The sequence below is a fragment of the Nicotiana tabacum genome, chromosome 6 (assembly GCF_000715075.1).
Source record: "Nicotiana tabacum cultivar K326 chromosome 6, ASM71507v2, whole genome shotgun sequence".
NCBI lineage: Eukaryota > Viridiplantae > Streptophyta > Magnoliopsida > Solanales > Solanaceae > Nicotiana > Nicotiana tabacum.
This window is the reverse complement of record NC_134085.1, coordinates 114,023,853-114,042,561: the sequence shown is the minus strand read 5'-3', so window position 1 is coordinate 114,042,561 and position 18,709 is coordinate 114,023,853. Positions and strand designations below refer to the sequence as shown.

The following is an 18,709-nucleotide window of genomic DNA, read 5'->3' as shown; positions in this document are numbered from 1 at the left end:
CATATTATAAGGAGATTCAAAATCGGTGCTGAGTAAAGGCTAAGCCTGTAACTTAAGCTAGTAGCTCATTTACGTAAATTTGGACAACATCTACCCTGTAACAAGAGCCTTCTCCAACACCATATACCAACAGCCCAACAACACCAATCAATCTACATAACAACATGTGCACAAACATCACACACAAAACTGCTATTTAACACGACGAGCGCCAAGCTTGAATTGGAACCAAACCCCAACTCTTTTTCCCATATCCCCTGTACTCACAACACAATCAATAGGTCCAACATATAATCTTATATATTGACATGACATTTCAATCCTATATCCATCATAAAAGTAACATCAAACAGCTCCACAAGATAAGACAACGACATGAACAACTTCTAGGTATTGTGTGGTTTCTTCTTCTCCTATTTAAAACATTATCAACATACTCAACATATTGACATGCATAACAACAATAAGAACATTATAACCAAGCTATTTACCACGATTTCCAGCCATATGAAGTCATATACACAACTCCAAAATAGTCCAATAAGAGACAACAATTTCTTATACAACTTCAAGTTCTATCTTATAATTTTTCATCCAAATAACTTAACCAAAACATAGATAAGATTAATCTCAAGAAATAGGGTTTTATACATACCTTAAATAATTTGAAAAAACCCGAACCAAAGCTTCCATTAGCTTACAAGCACCCTTAATCACCTCACAATACCATAGAGACTCTCTTCTTCACTTAAGCTAATTTTTGAGGTTAGGTTTAGGTAAAACGCTCTTGGATTCGACTTGGAACCTTTGAGAACTGTTAAAGAGTTGTTGAGAGAGTTTGGGAACTGTCCTTGGTCTAAAATGATAAAAATAAGCCGTCCAAACCCTTTAAAATGTTCAAGGGTCGTCCACCGCCTAAGTGGGTCCCATTGGGAGCTGCTTGCACGATCTAGCAAAAATGTGAATATCTCTGTACTTCGAAGTCGTATCGACGAACGGTTTAGTGCGTTAGAAACTAGACTCGTAGATCTTCAATTTGGTAGGTGTCTCATCCTGTAATTCCAAGTATATTGGGAGAAAAATTCAGCTATATTTGACCTAATTTTCAGCATATTTATGAAGGTAACATGTGATGACCTTTTCCAACTTTCGTTACACAATTCGCTTGACTTCAAAACATAACACATGACTATTATACGACTAAAATAACTAATAACATAAACTCCTTATAATTTTAAGCACCATAGTCTCACCCCGAAAGTACATGTTATAACATTCTCAACTTGTCGACTTTCGACGAAACTTATTTTCTTCAATTCGTTTAGCTTCTAAGCCTTCAAACCCTCTTGGTACTTAGTATTTATGATCTTAAATATTTGTAACCTCCATGTTAACATGATTAACTAACTTTGTAAATTTTTCAAAGATGATTTCATTTCTAAGCTTACATCAATTGACTTACGACATACTCTTACGTACGAAAACATGGATGTAACACGTATATAAAATTTATATAATTTTTGTATATAACATACATAATGCATATACAAAAAAAATACAAAAATATACAATTTTTTCGTCTAATTTTTTTAACTCCAATTTACTTGCTCTTTACTCAAGTATTCTGCTTAAATTAAAATACTTCTTTGACCACCAAAGGTTTCGGATTGAGTCCCGAGAAAGGAGTTGTTTTAGGAAACACTTTACTTAAAAAATGAACTTGTTTGATTAGTCTAACTCCAAAGTGGGTACAATCTGAGTTGGAAATCAAAAAAATTAAAAATGAAAAAATAAAACATTTTTTGAAAAATTGCAATTTGACCTATAGTCATAGCCGCAGCTCTGGAATCGCTGATCCAGTCAACCACGGCAATTTCCCACATTTGATAGCATTGTTGGCTGCTTCGATTTCCTTTCTCTTCCTTATTCACGTCCCCAAAGCAGCAGCCATGGAACTCTCTTTCTGCAACGCTTCATCACTTCGTTTTCCTCACACTGATTCTGTTCCACTCCATTACTGCTCAATACCTGAATCCTTTCACACTTTTTCAAACTCATATTTGGCATCAAAATCCATTTCTCTACGGAGACCGTTGATTTGGCCGCAACCTCGTTTAGTTAGACTCAGAGCTGAAAGTGTAAGCCCTACCGAGAGCAATGGCAGTGTTGATAAACATGTCGATGACGATTTTATCATAGAGGATGTTCCTCACTTAACCGACTTTCTCCCTGATTTACCGGTAATTTCCAATCGCGATACAATAATTTTGCTATATGAAGTGACTGCTTGTTTACTTGGAGATTTCAATCACTGTCTTTTATTATCCATTTTTTATGGAAATGTTCAAGTGTTAAATATACCTGCAATGCTTATTATAAGGACATAAAGGAAAAACAATATTAAGGTCTGATAAATACTTGCCAAGTTGTATTTGGATGAACTTTTCTGTATTTCAATTTTGATTTATTTATCTTTACGGAACTGCTGACTTTGAAATTAAAAGTTTGAATCTTTAAGTTTAAACACATGTTCCCCTAGGAAATCTAATTCTTATGGCATTTTTTGGCAATTGTGCTATATGTAAATGGCTAGTACTTGTGATGGTATGGTTTTATTCTGGGTTGTTAAGTTCTCGGGATATATCAGTATGATTTATCCATCTGCCTATCTCAATTATCTAGCGATGTGCATGTCACTATGTAAAATTATCCGTCTATCTTTTCGTGGGTTTAATTGTTGCCAGCCATTTTTAGTGTCTACCTCATCTATGAGAACTGTTATGCTTGTAGAGGTTATGCGTACACAATTGTAAGAAGTGATAACAAGATGAGTATTTTGTCGAGTTACCAAACAACTAGGGTTAGAATTGTCTTGGTTATTGCTAATCCACCATTTTTGTATTTCAGTCATATCCAAATCCATTAAAAAGGAGCCAAGCTTATGCTATTGTCAAGTAAGTTCTTTCTTTCTGTTAAACTTAGAAGGTCTTCAGTATTCTGTGTGTGCCTTTATCTTTGTGAGAATATTAAAATGGCAGCTAGTGCACAAAGCATCCCGTGTTCGCGCAGGATCCGGGGAAGGGCCGCACCTCAAGGGTGTGACGTGGATAACCTACGTTAATGCATGCATTAGTAGCTGCTTCCACGGCTCGAACCCGTGACCTATAGGTCACACGGAGACAACTTTACCGTTGCTCCTATGCTCCCCTTCCTCTGTGAGATTATTGTTGGTTAAAACTCTTGATGGTTTACCTTGACACAGGGAAACTTTTGTTAATCCAGAAGATGTGGTGGCAAAAGATGTATGTGGCTTTTTTATCTGTTCAGTTGCTGTGTCCTTTATGCCTATTATGCCTACTTTAGTTTAACTACCATCATGCATGCTTGGTTTTAGATCATTGTTCAGAAGGACAGCCCCAGAGGAGTACATTTTCGGCGTGCAGGACCTCGAGAAAAGGTCTGACTTCGAATGCTAACCTAGAATACGGGTGTTTTCAAATAACTTCATTCTGAAGATAATTTTGGTTTTAGGTTTTCTTTACACCAGAAGAAGTCCGTGCTTGTATTGTGACATGTGGTGGTTTATGCCCAGGAATCAATACAGTGATTCGTGAAATTGTATGTGGCTTAAAGAATATGTATGGAGTTGATGATGTAATTGGAATTCAGGTTAGTATAACGGAAACACATCTCTTGGGTTTTTATTCAAGTATTCAATGGTTTCTCTTTTGGTCATTCCTTTCCAAAGAAAAAAGAAAAAAACAAAGATAAAGATTGAATAATACTGATTCTCCTCTTGAAACTCTTTGTTGAATGAAATTGATTCCTCCTTGGTTTCTATTGGTTAGGAACTGGCAACTGATATCTGCTGTTGGTTGTTAGTACGACATCGCTAATACCGTATCTAGTTAAAGACTGTGAATCAAGTACTACGCTTTTTACCAAACATACGCCTATGAAATCACATTTTACCTTGGGCAGTTTATGGGCTAATCAATAAAGGATTTTTATTGTTGAAATAAATGTACAGCAGCGCAAGAGAAATCAAACAAAAATGATTGAATCTTTAGACACCCCGAAAAAGATATGAAGTGCTTGGAAATGGTCAAAGTAGTGGAATAGGATGATCACTATTAACAAAAGAGAGACAATTAATTTGATGCTATGGATGGGTAGAGTCTGTTCTCTTTTCGTGTGCTGGTCCAGTTTATTTCTCTTTTCTTCTGCCTCTTTCGCCATGGTGATTATGAACGAAATATTAAATCTTCGTTTGGTATTCTGAAATTTTAGTATACTTATAAGTTTTGATGTAAACTTTGTAAATCTTATTAAATGACCATCAGAGATCCTACAGTCAATATATTGTATGTAGTGGTTACTGCACCTAGAGGCTGTAATACTGTTTCAATATTTCCAGGGAGGTTACAGAGGATTCTACTCAAAAAATACCCTGGACTTGACAACAAAAGTTGTCACTGATATTCATAAACGTGGTGGCACTTTTCTTCAAACATCGAGAGGAGGTCATGATACTAAAAAGATTGTTGACAACATTCAAGACCGTGGAATAAATCAGGTTTTTTGTTTACTTTTCCTCCAAAAGAAAGAAAAAATAGACCTCTATAGTACCATCTGTAGCGTCTAACCAGGAAGTTTAGTTCAATCTGACAGTGGTTAGTTGCTTTCCTCTTTTTGAGTTTTAGGTATACATAATTGGAGGGGATGGAACTCAAAAAGGGGCTGCTGCAATCCACAAGGTGTTTGTACTATGATATTTTCTCTTTCTCAATTAGTTCCTGATTGTTGAAACTATTATTCTTTAAAAATTCTATGATTCATTTATATTTTTTCCAAGGAAGTTGAAAAACGTGGTATTAAAGTAGCTGTTGCTGGGATTCCCAAGACAATTGATAATGATATCGCGGTAAGTAATGCCAACTAAAATGCGATGTTTTATCTTGCACAATTGCTGTTTGCTAAAAAGATTTAGTATTCTGATGAAGACTTAAATTGTGCTGCTTGTTGCCTCAGGGTTATCTGTTTTTCTTAGAAGGAAAAGCGTAAGAAGTAAAAGTTCTGCTCAACTACTTATACCCTATGTGAATTGGAGCTTAATTTCTGTTCAACATGGAATGACTTATTCATTCAGATTGGTGCATCTACAATTCTTTTGTATTTTCTATTTTGTTTTACCTCTTTGTTTTTCCAAGAGCCAATCAAATCAAAGGAAATTCCCTGGGTAATATATAGTAGAAGCTGAAGTTGATGTATCTCAAGAGAACATCCAGTAATTTTTGTAGACATAAATCTAAGATATTTTTTAATGAGCGCAAGTTTCTAAATTTCTCACGTGGAAATTTTTAATTTGACCTAGAAGCAATAAACAGAACACAACAGACTACATTGATAATCAAGTTTTCTTCAACAATTTTTTTCCTGAAAAATGTTTGGGAAATAAAAAGAGCATGAAAACAGACGTACATATTTCTCAGCTGCCTGTGCAAGGTTTGTCCTTCGTTTAACACGAGAAAAAGGAAGTCTACAAAGTTTTTTATGTTCATTGCTAAAATGTTTCCTTTCTCTTTTTCTGATGTGGATGGGTTTTCTGTGAAAAGAATTTCAAAGAAAAATGTAACCATTTAAGCGATTGTGTGAGTGAATTATTTTTGAAAATAATAAGTTACTAAGCACGGGTAATTTACATTCTCTCTTACCCTACTTTACGAGCAAACTTCGGAATTTACATGAATACGAATATTTTTATATTGCCAAAATTATGTTATCAGGATCTTTCTGAAAGCTTCCTGAAGCGGTTTCCTACTAATTTTCCCCTTGGTAGTCTCATGGTCTTCATGAAGAGGTAGTTGCTTTTCTTAATTAAAGTTTTAGGTGCATTTCACTTGGTGCATGTAAAACAACATATCCTAAACGGAGCTTTTTATAACGCTTCGACACCGTGAGGTCTCTTTTATTTTTATTACGATTAAAACGTCTGAATTTGAATACACATCGGAATATTAAGATGTGTATTAAGATTAAGATGTTTGAATCTGCATACATATATGAATATTAAGACGTTGTATTAAGATCTGAATACTAAATAATTAAGACAGTTTGTTTTCTCAATATTTGAATGTATAAAACTTTCCTTTATTTAAAATTAATTAATATAAAATTCGAATAAAATACTAATATCTAATGCTATACCAATAATATATTTTTTAAAAATTATATGGTGGTTGGTGGTGGTGATGACTAACGATGGTGGTTGTGGGTGCTGACTAGTGGTAGTGCTGGTGTTGGCTGATGGTGGTGGTTGTGGGTAGTAGCTAGTAGTGATGTTGGCTGGCAGATGGTAAATGATGATGGTTGACGGTGGTAGTTGGAGGTGGCGGGTGATAAGTATGGTGGGTGATACTGATAACTAATGGTGATGGTGATTGATAACATTGATTGGCGCTATCGTGGTGGCTGAAAGGTGGTGATTGTCGGTAGTGATTGGTGGTTGTTGTGATAATTATGATCGGTGGTGATACTTGTATATGGTGGCTAGTGGTGGTATTGCTGATTGTGGTGATTGGAGACGGAGGTGGTTGTGGTTGAGGATGGTGGTTGTGGGTGGTGGATAGGGGTGGTGGTAGTTGATAATGATGGTGAGCGGCGGTTGTGGTAGTTGATAGTGGTAGGCGCCGATGGTAGGCGTCGGTGGCGGTTAGCGGTGAAAGTGGATGGAGTAATGATAAAATGTCATCTTTGCAGAAATCCTGGATAGCATCTTTATGATTTTGTTGTAGGTCTTAATCTTTCAGACCTATTACAACAACAACAACAACAACAACAACAACAACCCAGTATAATCCCACAAGTGGGGTCTGGGGAGGGTAATATGTACGCAGACCTTACCCCTACCCCGAAGGGTAGAGAGGTTGTTTCCAGGTGACCCTCGGCTCAAAAAAGCAACAGGAGCCGATATATTAGTACCATAAAAATGCATAATAAAATAACAGCAATATAAGAGATATGAAATACAGAATACGAAATACGAAATAGATGGCTGGTATAGTAAAACTAGCAGGTAAAGCCCTGCATCAATAGACGACCAATGTCATTCTTAGTCTAACTCCTAACTGGCTAGTCTCACTCTATTGTGCTGTAGAAATATTCACAAGTTTTCCCTAACCTACAACCTTAATGCTCGACCTCCATAATTCCCTGTCAAGGGCCATGTCCTCAGTAATCCTAAGTCGCGCCATGTCCTGTCTGATCACCTCTCCCCAATACTTCTTAGGTCGCCCTCTACCTCTCCGCGTGCCCACTACAGCCAGTCGCTCACACCTCCTCACCGGTGCATCAGTGCTCCTCCTCTGAATGTGCCCGAACCATCTGAGTCTTACTTCCCGCATCTTGTCCTCCATGGGGGCCACGCCTACCTTCTCTCGAATATCTTCATTCCTAATCTTATCCATCCTTGTATGCCCGCACATCCACCTCAACATCCTCATCTCTGCTACTTTCATCTTCTGGATGTGTGAGTTCTTTACCGGCCAACATTCAGTTCCATATAACATGGCAGGCCTAACCACTGCTCTATAAAACTTACCTTTTAGTAACGGTGACACTTTCTTGTCACACAAGACTCCCGACGCTAACCTCCACTTCATCCACCCCACCCCTATACGGTGTGTGACATCCTCGTCAATCTCCCCGATCCCCTGAATAACCGATCCAAGGTACTTGAAACTACCCCTCTTGGGAATGACTTGAGAGTCAAGCCTCACTTCAACTCCCGCTTCCGTCGGCTCAACTCCAAATTTGCACTCGAGGTATTCCGTCTTCGTCCTGCTCAACTTGAAACCTTTAGACTCAAGAGCATGTCTCCAAGTCTCTAGCCTCTCGTTGACGCCGCCTCGTGTCTCGTCAATTACATGGTTGGAAAATTAAAAAATCAAACGCGGTTAATGATTTAAATCTGAATGATTTAGATTCAAACCTAAAAATGAACACACTTAATGACTAAGATCTGAATGATTAAAATCCAGACCTTCATTAAATGTAAACAAATGAGGCTTGAATTCACATGCAGGACACTCTTAAACATATCAAATGACCATGATTTTCCATATTGACCTCTCATATGAAACTTCTCTTATGCATTCAGCACGATTTTCTCCAATTTGTCGTCCTTACAATTTCATGCAGGTGATAGACAAATCTTTTGGCTTTGATACTGCGGTTGAGGAAGCTCAGAGGGCCATTAATGCTGCACATGTAGAGGCAGAAAGCATGGAGAATGGAGTTGGTATAGTAAAGCTTATGGGAAGATACAGCGGTAACTATAGCTTGGTGATGTATTAGGCGATGTTCCTTGTACCCACATTTATTTCCATTTTGAACTCTATGTATCTATGTAATCTCCTCTTTCTGTTCTGCAGGATTCATTGCAATGCTTGCAACTTTGGGTAACCGTGATGTGGTAAGACCTTGCAATGGAGGTTTAATATTTTGATTTTTTCAAATTCCATAGGCGCGTGAGAGCTGATATCGTGTGTCTGCAAAAGACTAAGTGGAAATGGGGAAACATTTGAAAGATTAACAGTATACTTAATAAATTGGGGCATTATGAATAGATAATTTAGGAAGGCTGAATACATATACAGCCCCTAAAACTAGTCCAAAAATTTTATATAGACACCTCAACTATAGGTATAACCTATTAGCCACTGAGTGTACGTGCACAATGTGTCAATTAGACACATATTGCTGCAATGGCATTACACGTGGTTTACACTTCTTCTTCGAGCGTGGGATGATTTCAAATTATGTTGATGTAGGCTCAAAGACACTTGTAAATACCAGAAAAAACACAACTTTCATTTATCTTTTTTTCTTTTCCCCCTTCTCTCATTGTTTTATATCCTCCATCAGTGTTTCCATTGCCGGAAAGCCCTTAACTCACTATTTCTTCTTTGAAACAAGAAAGAAACCAAATTTACTATGCAAAAAAAAAAAAAGAAGTAAAATTAATGTAGCTGTTTGGTCTTTTCAGTTTACAGAGAGCAAGAGGTGTTTGCACCTTCTGGAATGACAATCTTAATATGCTTTGTCCTTTCATAGAATATTGGGGTTGAAGCAATGCATATTGCAGTCTGGTTGTCACATATCAATTGCATCAGTACATCTCCCCCACAACTTAACTCTCTGTAGCCAAAACTATTGCTCGGTATTCTGCCTCTACAGAATTGAAGCATTAGTTGTCTTTATTCCCTAGATTTTCTGTTCCTTTAGCAAAATAAAGAATTAGGAAGAAGAACTTCCTTTCTGAAAAGGGGCTTGATACCCTAGCTCTGATATCATTTACAGAAAGAAGAAGGAAAGATTTCGGAATGAATTGTTTGGTTATTTGCTCAAGCATGTAGAGATAAAATAGCGTTTACAAGTTATCTGGAAACAAGAAAAGATAGTAATTCCTATGGCTAATTACACAATTGCAGGGACATTAAACCTTTCCCATATTCACAAGGTACGAATTCTAGCCGTTTTTACAATTTCCTAATATTTGACATTCTTAACTTCATGGTAATCAAACTAGGATAGAGATGTCTTTCCTGCGACACTACTGGAAAACCAAGTTGTCTATTTCTATTGGAAGAGGAGGGGAGCTTGTTCAATGTTACTTCAGCGCAAGGGCAAATTTAGAGTGTACTTCGGCAGAATAAGAAATTTAATAATGTTTGCAGAGACTTGAACCAGCAGCAACATTGTACATGACCGATGATATCTGTATCATAAACATCTGTATCATGACCGATGATATCTATCTTTTGTCAGTTTGCACATGTTCACGGTATAAGCTATGCAGTTCACAGTGATCTTCATTAAACTGAAATCTAAGAGTGACCTACTTATTTAAGAAAAAATGGAATTTAAGGTGAAATTTGTATGTGATTCTAAGTTTACATTGCACTTGACTGCATCCCTTTAACAATGATTAATTGTGCCAGGACTGTTGCTTGATCCCAGAGTCCCCATTTTTCTTAGAAGGTCCAGGCGGGCTCTATGAATATGTGGAACAGCGGCTCAAAGAGAATGGGCATGTGTTAATTGTATTGGCAGAAGGTGCTGGGCAGGAATATGTTGCTCAAAGTATGCAAGCATTTCAAGAGAAAGATGCATCAGGAAACAGGCTACTCTTAGATGTCGGTCTTTGGTTAACACAACATATTAAGGTATAATCCAAGTGTCTTCCTCCATATCTCTGTCTGAGAGGTCAACTAATACCTTGGATCTTGGTGTTTGTCTTTTATATTATTTTACTTGGTTTTATCCTTTCTGAACTTGGATTTGTGAGATGGTCCAAGCATTTCATATTGCTTGCATGCGCATACTTTGCGTCCAGCTCAATATTAAATTATTCATGCCTTGTAAACGCCATTAACAGATTCCCTTTTATATATATTGTTGTCAGGATGTATGATTTAAAACCTGAAACAGTTCTATTAATTTTTATTTTTTCCTTGATTCCCCACTCTTGCAATAGAGCCTTTGTTCTGATTCAGTGATTGTCTTGTGCTGTCTGTTACTGAATGACTGGCCCAATTGATTGTTTACATTTCCAATCCAGTTGAATATTGAACTGTCCATTCCTTGGAAAAAATATATGGTGAAATTGTCTCTTCATCTGATGTTACCTTATGTAGGGGACCCTGTGATTAGAGATGTGAAACACTTTATTTAATGTGCTTTCCTTTCTTGACTACTTAATCTTCAAATGACATTTTTGTTTCATTTACAGGATCATTTCACAAATATCCGGAAGATGACAATAAATATGAAATACATAGGTACTTAACCTGCTTCTTTGGATCTTGTCTCGAGGGGCATAGGATGTATGCTGGTTAAGTATTTTATGGTGTTATGCATCCCCTATTTGCTAATTGTCAAAATGTTAGTTCATCCAATAACCCAAACTTATAACGTTAGTTTGACTTGGCATGGATTTAGGAATAGGTTGAAACTATGTAGTGCATACAGTAAAAAAAAACAAAGCCAAACCTAAGTATTAGAGGAATTCTTTGATGACTTTGAGAAGTCAAGGAATAAGAGTACGCCCTATGTAACTAAATAGTATGATATTGATATTGTGAGGAAAGATTTATTTGACGAAAGTGAACATGGAAAGAGAGTGAGACAATCTTTTTGGTTACTCTCCTTGTAAAGTGGTTCAGAAACTGACAAAAATAGGGACACAAAAATAAAAAGAGAAAACGAGAGACTAAAATAGTGTGCTAGTTGTTAACTCGTAGTCCTTTTGGGTGCTTCCCCTTGAGACGTCTCATCTGTCAATTTGAAGGAAACAAAAAGAAAAAAAAAAGAAAGAGAGCATAGACGGAAATAAGATTGTTTAATTATTTGTAAGAGAAGTTATTTGATAAAACAGCAATGTGGACATTGAGGAGGAATTATCACTAACAAATTCATACTAAACTGTCTGGTTGATGCACTTAAATTTCATGTTCAGCTTGAAGATCAAACAATTGGACAATAAGCAGATGAGTCTTAATAGTGTTGCCTGTCATGTATGATCAACCTTTGACAAGTCTATCAGTTGTGTTATTTTAAGATGCTTTCTGTACATGCTATTTTTACTTGGTGTTTGGTTATTTTTTACGGAAGTGTTAGTAAATTGAAGCATGAAGGTATTTTACTTTCAGGATTTTCTTTCTCGGTAGTATTCTGAGGTTGAAATATCATAACTGGTAGAGGGACTATTTTGTAGTTTCATTAATATGTTTGTGCAAACAATTTGTTGTTATTGCATTATATCTTTAGAAAGTCTAAAAGCTATATGATTCCATAAATTCATTAATGTCGATCAATTGTTATGTCACTGGTTTTTATTCATATTCTGTTATGGATTCATTGTTATCCACAGACCCTACTTACATGATTCGAGCGATTCCAAGCAACGCATCAGATAACATCTACTGTACACTTCTTGCACAAAGTGCTGTCCATGGAGCGATGGCTGGATTCACAGGCTTCACTGTTGGACCTGTAAACAGCAGACATGCTTATATTCCAATTGACGTAAGCCTATTTGTGCATGTATTAATTTCTTGAATTGAAGTTAAATGATGATTGGAGTAGAATGGATAAAGAGGATTCATATATGGCTGACACCAACTAATTTAGGATGGAGATGTACTTGATTGATTGAAGTTAATTGATATACTTTTGTCCTGCTGGAAAAGCATGCTGTTAGGCAACATATATAATTATTCTGCTTCAACTAGGAAATTTGTTATCCAATATGTTTGCCTGTCCATGGATTCTTCTCACTCAATAATCTATACTTCTAACTTAGCTCATATTACTTGTCAATCAAAACCACTGATGCTTCTCCACTAACTTAATGAGGTGTATATTTCGAGTCCCGTAAGTCCCGGCGGATTCAATAAATATATCACTTTATCTCTCCATTTTCTGTGAGAAGGGGATAGGGAGCATAATTTTGTTCCCTATGGGAGATCTTTTTCCTTTTGGCTTCTCCCTCCTATACGGTAGGCAGGTGATTTATCAGCCTTTCTGTAGAAGTTCTTACAAATTTAGCTTCGGTTGTTGGTGGAATTAAACAGACACTTTGAAGCTTGTGTGCCAGATCATTTACAATTGAGTTTGCTTGTGGACAGTTAAAAGTTGTTCGTCCCATATAAACTTTTAAAATACTTTTCATACTTTGTGAGGTTTGCCGGTGTAATGTTTTTCTCTGATAAACTGTTTCTCCATGAAGATCTAATGTTGATGCCCTGACGTTCGATTGCAGCGTGTTACTGAGACTACAAACACTGTGAACTTGACAGGCAGAATGTGGGCACGCCTTCTAGCCTCTACTAATCAACCTAGTTTCATTCAAGACTCTCAGGCTGTGAGAGAAAGAGTTGATAAACAGACTATTGATGCAATTCACAATATGATCATTAACTCTACATAGATTATTTAGATTTCTAAACATTTTTATTTCCGAACCCATACGCGAAGCTTGTACTAGGTATTGATTTCAAGCCTTATTTGTTAGGAGCTGTTGTTGTGCAGTCCTAAAGAGGAAAGTGATTAACTATTTCTATATGTATCAAAATATCTATTGGATGGATAGTTATCTCCACACAGCTAATACCTTTTTTCTTTTTCGTTTTATCCTTTTTTTTCCTCCTTTTATAGGTCGGTAAATATTGTTCAATGCAGAGGAGCACTTCCGAGAAAATTAGTGTCTGCCTTTTCTTTTTACGTCACTTACAACCTCTATAATTCCTAGTTCCTATGTTGGAATCAATAAGTGCGTCTCATATGAGGTGCTTTCAGTCCCTCATTTTCCTTAAAAATCTTTTTTTCTTCTTTAAAAATATGAAGTCATTCTGTGAAATCTCGATGGACAGAATTGAGGCATTGAAGTATTGGTTGTTTTCGTTATACTCCCTGTATCTTGCAGGGCGGAGCTAGAGTTCTCGTTATTGGTTAAGTTACCCTATCTAAGATATAAAACTCACAAACTCAAAATTCTGATTCGCCTCTGTAACTTGATGATTCAGCATGACGCAGTTTTATATTTGGACTGCATGTGTTATGCTTTCTGTTTTGCAGAGTGAACTCTTCAAGTGTTTGATTCTTTATTGCTATCACATCTGTTACCTAGCTAGGATAGTATGAAGTAACTCTGGCTATATGTACAATTTGATACTTATTTCATCAAAAAATATCTTCAGATTTGCAGCCTGCAGGTATGTCTCACTGGGCCTTGCTAAAAGTGATGGACCTTTTTGTATTTTTGCGGCTGCTTCCCTAGATATCCAATAAATGGTTGCGAATGATGTAATATTATTTGTCTTGACAGAATTTATGGTGATTGGTGATACAACAACAGATGCATTGGCCCATGCAAGGGATGTTGAGACAACAGCTTTGCAACTAGTTTGAAAAGGGCATCCCCACTCCTGCAAGTAGAAGATTATTGTATGGTTAATTTCTAGTGGTAGTTTCCTATCTAGTTTTGTCTAATTAATTATTGTCTTGGTAGCCTCAGACAACTTGTAAAGCTTTGTCTAGAAACAGAAATATATTACAGTGTTGATCCATAAACACAAGTATGTAACCCTCGATAATTCAGTAGCGGTGGCTTGCCTATGGTAGATAATATATAGTCATTCATGAACCAAAATTAAAAGGGGTGGGTCTATAGTCTATACACCTCAACATCAAGCATCTGGATATTTTTTTCTCTCACCAATGCCTTGACCATCTCATCTCCATAGGAATTACATTTTCTAGATGTCGAAGAAAATAAGTCCGCTGTGAGTTTGTAAATCTTTTTAGAAACTTATACTATATCAGTTGAAAATATAGCTAGAGAACTTCTAGTGCTTAGATTAATACGAGTTTAAATTGAGTGACATCAACAATGATGATTCATGTTACCATTCTCAATTGGCGTGATTGAGGAGTAGTTGTTATCGTATTATGTTTTAGGAGTACCAGCATCATAGAATTCAAGAGGGTGAGTCATATATTTCATGGAGCTGCTCTTCAGATTTTCAAAGGTTGGAATTGACAAGTTTCAAAACGTGGGATTGAACCTGCCCTTAGGCTCTATACTGTGGAGAATTTATAGCTTATTTTGACACTAGAACCACTTTAATAAATTTAAAGAGTCCTTTAAGTAATATTTTGTGAGTTGATGAAAACGTACGAAGACTGAAGATCGAGTAGTTGGATTTGCTGGGTAGCAGAATATCCAAACATCTCTCCTTACTTACCTTTTCTCGATCCCCTTCCAAATATCTCCTTTATCTGCTACCAAAATTCTCTCATCTTTAAAATTTTTCCACTTTTCTATTTTGATTTCGTCCTCTATTACGTAACATGACTACATTTTTGTCAATGTTCTTCCAGAGGTGCGCTGATACTTTTAGATAGTTTACGTTTTCAGTTTGTATGTTAACATTTTATCGACGCAAAGTATGACATATTGCTTTCCAAAAAGAAAAGCAATTAAGTTAGTAGGACACTATTGCTGAGCACTTAACTGTCTCATTTTGCATAATTATTTATTACTACTATCATTTTGAGGCTATTCTTCTTTCAATAACATTTAAGTATTTTTAGTTATACAGGTTATGATTTGAAGTACTTTTTGTGTAATTTTAAATGTATAAACTTTATTCTAAAACTTTAAATGTATATATAGTTCTCCCAACAATTATATATTTAACTATCGCACTTTGAGTTTCATCATTTCTATTAATTTGTTTCCAACAGAGGGATTATCTAGCAAGATATTCGGAGTCTGATGTAACTTGCTTGGCATTTAAGATGTTTTTAGCTATTAGAATTATGACTTATGAGTACCTTTTTGTGTCATTTTTAAATATATAGATCCTATTTTATGAAATTCAAGAATAAATGTCAGATTTCATGAAAGTTAGATACTTTTGCGATCACAGTTCAAATTTCGTCATTCTACTTTTTGGGTCAATTTAAACTTGAAAATTGTGGCATATCTTTTTTGAAAATTCAAAATTTGTGCTACAACAAATCAATAATCTTTTTTAGCGTTCCATCTCATAGTATTATGCCTTTTTCTTTACTGCCCTTTGTTCCAATGGAAAAATTATAACTGAAAAAGTTTACAGTTACATAATACCTTCTTGGGAAAACATTGTATAATGTACACTTGTATTTAATCGGAGGTCCTCGAAGGGATTGTAATTAGAGGTATATATGAGCCGGGTTGATTCAGTTTTATCGAAACCAAACCAAATTAACTATGTCAGTTTGGGTTGGTTCAATTTTGTCGGTTTTTTCGGATTTTTGAATCTTTTTGTTACATGAATATTATTTCAATCTTACTTTGCAGAGTTATAAATCATGTTTTGATAAGTGAGTGTATGTTCAGAAAAAATTAACAAGCATATGATCTATTAAAATATTCTTATAGGAGATTTTTTTAGTAACACATGATATTTATTTTCTTATTCTAAAAATAATTTTTCGTTGATGTACGCTTTCAAACTTAACCAAGTTAATTAAATACAAAAATCAATATGAGACCTAAATAATGATATGTTCTATTTAATTTTAAAAATTACCAATAAAATACTATATTTCAAATTCGAAAAAATAGAAGAGTTTAACCGATCTTAATATAAGAATACGGAAGAACAAAGAGATTGACGTTTTTCAGTAACACCTGCTATGAAAGTGATAATACAAGTTAGAATCAACCATTATTTAAAGTAAATAAAATAGATGCACTTTATAATTTTATGAAATATTACATCTATCATTTTTATCACAATATTTAGATATTCTTAATAATACCCCTAATTAAACTTCCATTTATTGGTTCGATTTGAATACCCCTAATTATAATATAACTTAATAATTCAACTTCCATTTATTGGTTCGATTTGAATACCCCTAATTATAATATACACTTGTACAAGGAAAAAAAGAAACAAAGTGAAGGAAAAAAAATGGAAAAGGAAAAAACCGACAAAATATAAACAGAAAAACCAACTATATTCGGTTTGGTTAAATTTTATTAATTTAATAACCATAATTGATTTAGTTTTATTTAATAAAAAATTCCTTTAAGCTGAATTATATACACCCTTACTTATGGCCTATCCTTTTCTCCTCTTCCGGCCAATGTTCGCCGGCGGACTTAAATTTCCGGCATCGAATGGAAAATTCAAAATGGCTTTTCTTCCCCTCATCTTAAAAGCTGCACAATCATAAGCTCTCGCAGCGTCCACGTCGGTCTCGTAAGTTCCAAGCCAGACCCGCGAACCTTTTCGGGTCGGGTCTCTTATCTCCGCCGCATATTTTCCCCACGGTCGCCTCCTAACCCCTCTGTAGTGCTTCTTCTTTCCATTCTCCACCACTGAAGACCCGTAATCCGACCCGTCCACTTTTTTATCCGTTCTGTTCAAACTTGAATCATCAAATATTCTTGTGTTGGAAACAACAGAAGTGGTAACCGATGTTGGGCATCGAATGATATTGGGCTTAGTCTCAAACTCGGAAAAATTATTGTCAAGATTAAAATGGTTGGGTTTCTGATCAGAGGTTAAAATTACGGGCTGGGAATCGTCGGGAAGAGTGGAGAAAGAGAAGTCATGATGAAGGCTAAGGCTGTTGACGAAGGACTCAGTAGAAGTGAAGTCTCCGAGGAGGTGTTGGCTTATCAGTTCCAACGTTAATTCCTCGTCTTCTGTCCTTGTCATTATATAATGTCTTACAATTTGGTGAGTGTAGTTAAAGAGAAAGTAAGAGAACAGAAGAGTGAGTTATTGGAGATGGAGAAAGGGAGTGTATATATAGGAGTTTGTGACTTAGGGTGCATGCAAAATGCAACTGCTCATGGGGTGCATGCAATGCAATGATGCATATAAACCCGTATCAAATCGAAAAGTCAAATTACCAAATCGATTAAAAAATCCGTTGAGGTTTGATTTGATTTGGTCAGTATTAAGTAAAAAAATCTGAACAATCGATATATAAATATATAATTTTTATATATACTTCTAAGACTTTATTTACGATTTTCTTTAAAAATTGTCTAGAAATATATGAGCTTTTCTTATGAGATGTAATATTTAATAGAATATGAAGTGCTTCATTTTTATTAACTTTAAATGATGTGTTGTATGATCGTTCTTATCAAGTGTTATTGAAATGCGACAATCTCTTTGTTCTTCCATATTAACATATCAAGATCTATTAAATTCTTATATCTTTTTCGAATTTGAAGTGGTATTTTGATAATTAAAAATTAAATAGAACATATCATTATTTAGGTATCATATTGATTTTTATATTTAATTATTAAATTCGGTTAACCTTGAAAGTGTACATCAACGAAAAATTATTGTCAGATAACTTAAAAAGTAACTATCATGTGTTACTAAAAAAAATTCTCCCCTAAGAAAAGTTTTAATAGATCATATATATTTTTTTTAAATTTTTATTAAACATATATTTACTTATCAAACATTTAACAAAATAAGATTGATATAGTATTCATGCAATAAGAAAACCCGAAAACCCCGAAAAATTCGACAAAACTAACCAATCCAAACCGATATAGTTGGTTTGGTTTTGTTTTAATAAAAACCGAACCAACCTGATTCATGTACACCCTAGATGCAAGATAGAAGAAAAAATTAGTATTTTTTTCGTCCTAATTTATGTGATGGTGTTTGTCTAACTAAGCATAGAGTCTAAGAATGAAAAAGAAAGAATTCGGAAACTTGTAGTCTAAAATAAGTTATACATATTTATGTGACTATAAATTATTCCGTCAAAAGTAAATAAGAAGATTGGAGTTAAATTGTTTTAAATATTTCAAAGGTCATTCTTTAGGACTGACCAAAAGGGAAAAATTGTCACATAACGGAGAGAGTAATATTAATTGTATATGTGTACACCACATTTAAGGGGAAAAACACTTAATAGAATATAAGATTTCAACATATCATTTACTATTATTTTTCAATTTACCAACTCATTTAATGCGAACAATTATTTTCAATTGGGTTTCAAATAATTTGATTTTACATTGTTGTGAATCAATTAGGTATTGGGCAAGTACCAAGTACCAAGTACCAAGTTGGAGCCAGGAGGCATGCCTTCTCTCTCGATCTCTTCTTTTCTA

At 35.2% G+C, this 18,709-nt stretch overlaps 2 protein-coding genes across 2 annotated transcripts; one reads left to right on the top strand and one right to left on the bottom strand.

The window, feature by feature from the left end:
* Positions 1-1,768: 1,768 nt before the first annotated feature.
* LOC107810931 (ATP-dependent 6-phosphofructokinase 4, chloroplastic) lies at positions 1,769-13,162 on the top strand. Its single transcript, XM_016635766.2, has 14 exons — positions 1,769-2,240; positions 2,908-2,954; positions 3,263-3,302; positions 3,395-3,457; positions 3,532-3,669; positions 4,418-4,576; positions 4,704-4,757; positions 4,856-4,924; positions 8,200-8,329; positions 8,433-8,473; positions 10,002-10,226; positions 10,793-10,841; positions 11,933-12,087; positions 12,824-13,162. The coding sequence occupies exons 1-14, from the start codon at positions 1,950-1,952 to the stop codon at positions 12,989-12,991; spliced, it is 1,629 nt and encodes a 542-aa protein (XP_016491252.1). The 5' UTR covers positions 1,769-1,949; the 3' UTR covers positions 12,992-13,162.
* Positions 13,163-16,393: 3,231 nt separating this feature from the next.
* LOC107810929 (ethylene-responsive transcription factor ERF106-like) lies at positions 16,394-17,351 on the bottom strand. Its single transcript, XM_016635765.2, has one exon. It carries the CDS (start codon positions 17,277-17,279, stop codon positions 16,677-16,679), a length of 603 nt encoding a protein of 200 aa, XP_016491251.2. The 5' UTR covers positions 17,280-17,351; the 3' UTR covers positions 16,394-16,676.
* Positions 17,352-18,709: the final 1,358 nt, after the last annotated feature.

Bases quoted from the DNA above. Each gene is read 5' to 3' on its own strand.
- LOC107810931 (XM_016635766.2), top strand. From the start codon at position 1,950: ATGGAACTCTCTTTCTGCAACGCTTCATCACTTCGTTTTCCTCACACT. The intron at 3,670-4,417 runs GTTAGTATAACG...CAATATTTCCAG, and splicing joins ATGATGTAATTGGAATTCAG to GGAGGTTACAGAGGATTCTA. The intron at 4,577-4,703 runs GTTTTTTGTTTA...TTTGAGTTTTAG, and splicing joins AAGACCGTGGAATAAATCAG to GTATACATAATTGGAGGGGA.
- LOC107810929 (XM_016635765.2), bottom strand. From the start codon at position 17,279: ATGACAAGGACAGAAGACGAGGAATTAACGTTGGAACTGATAAGCCAA.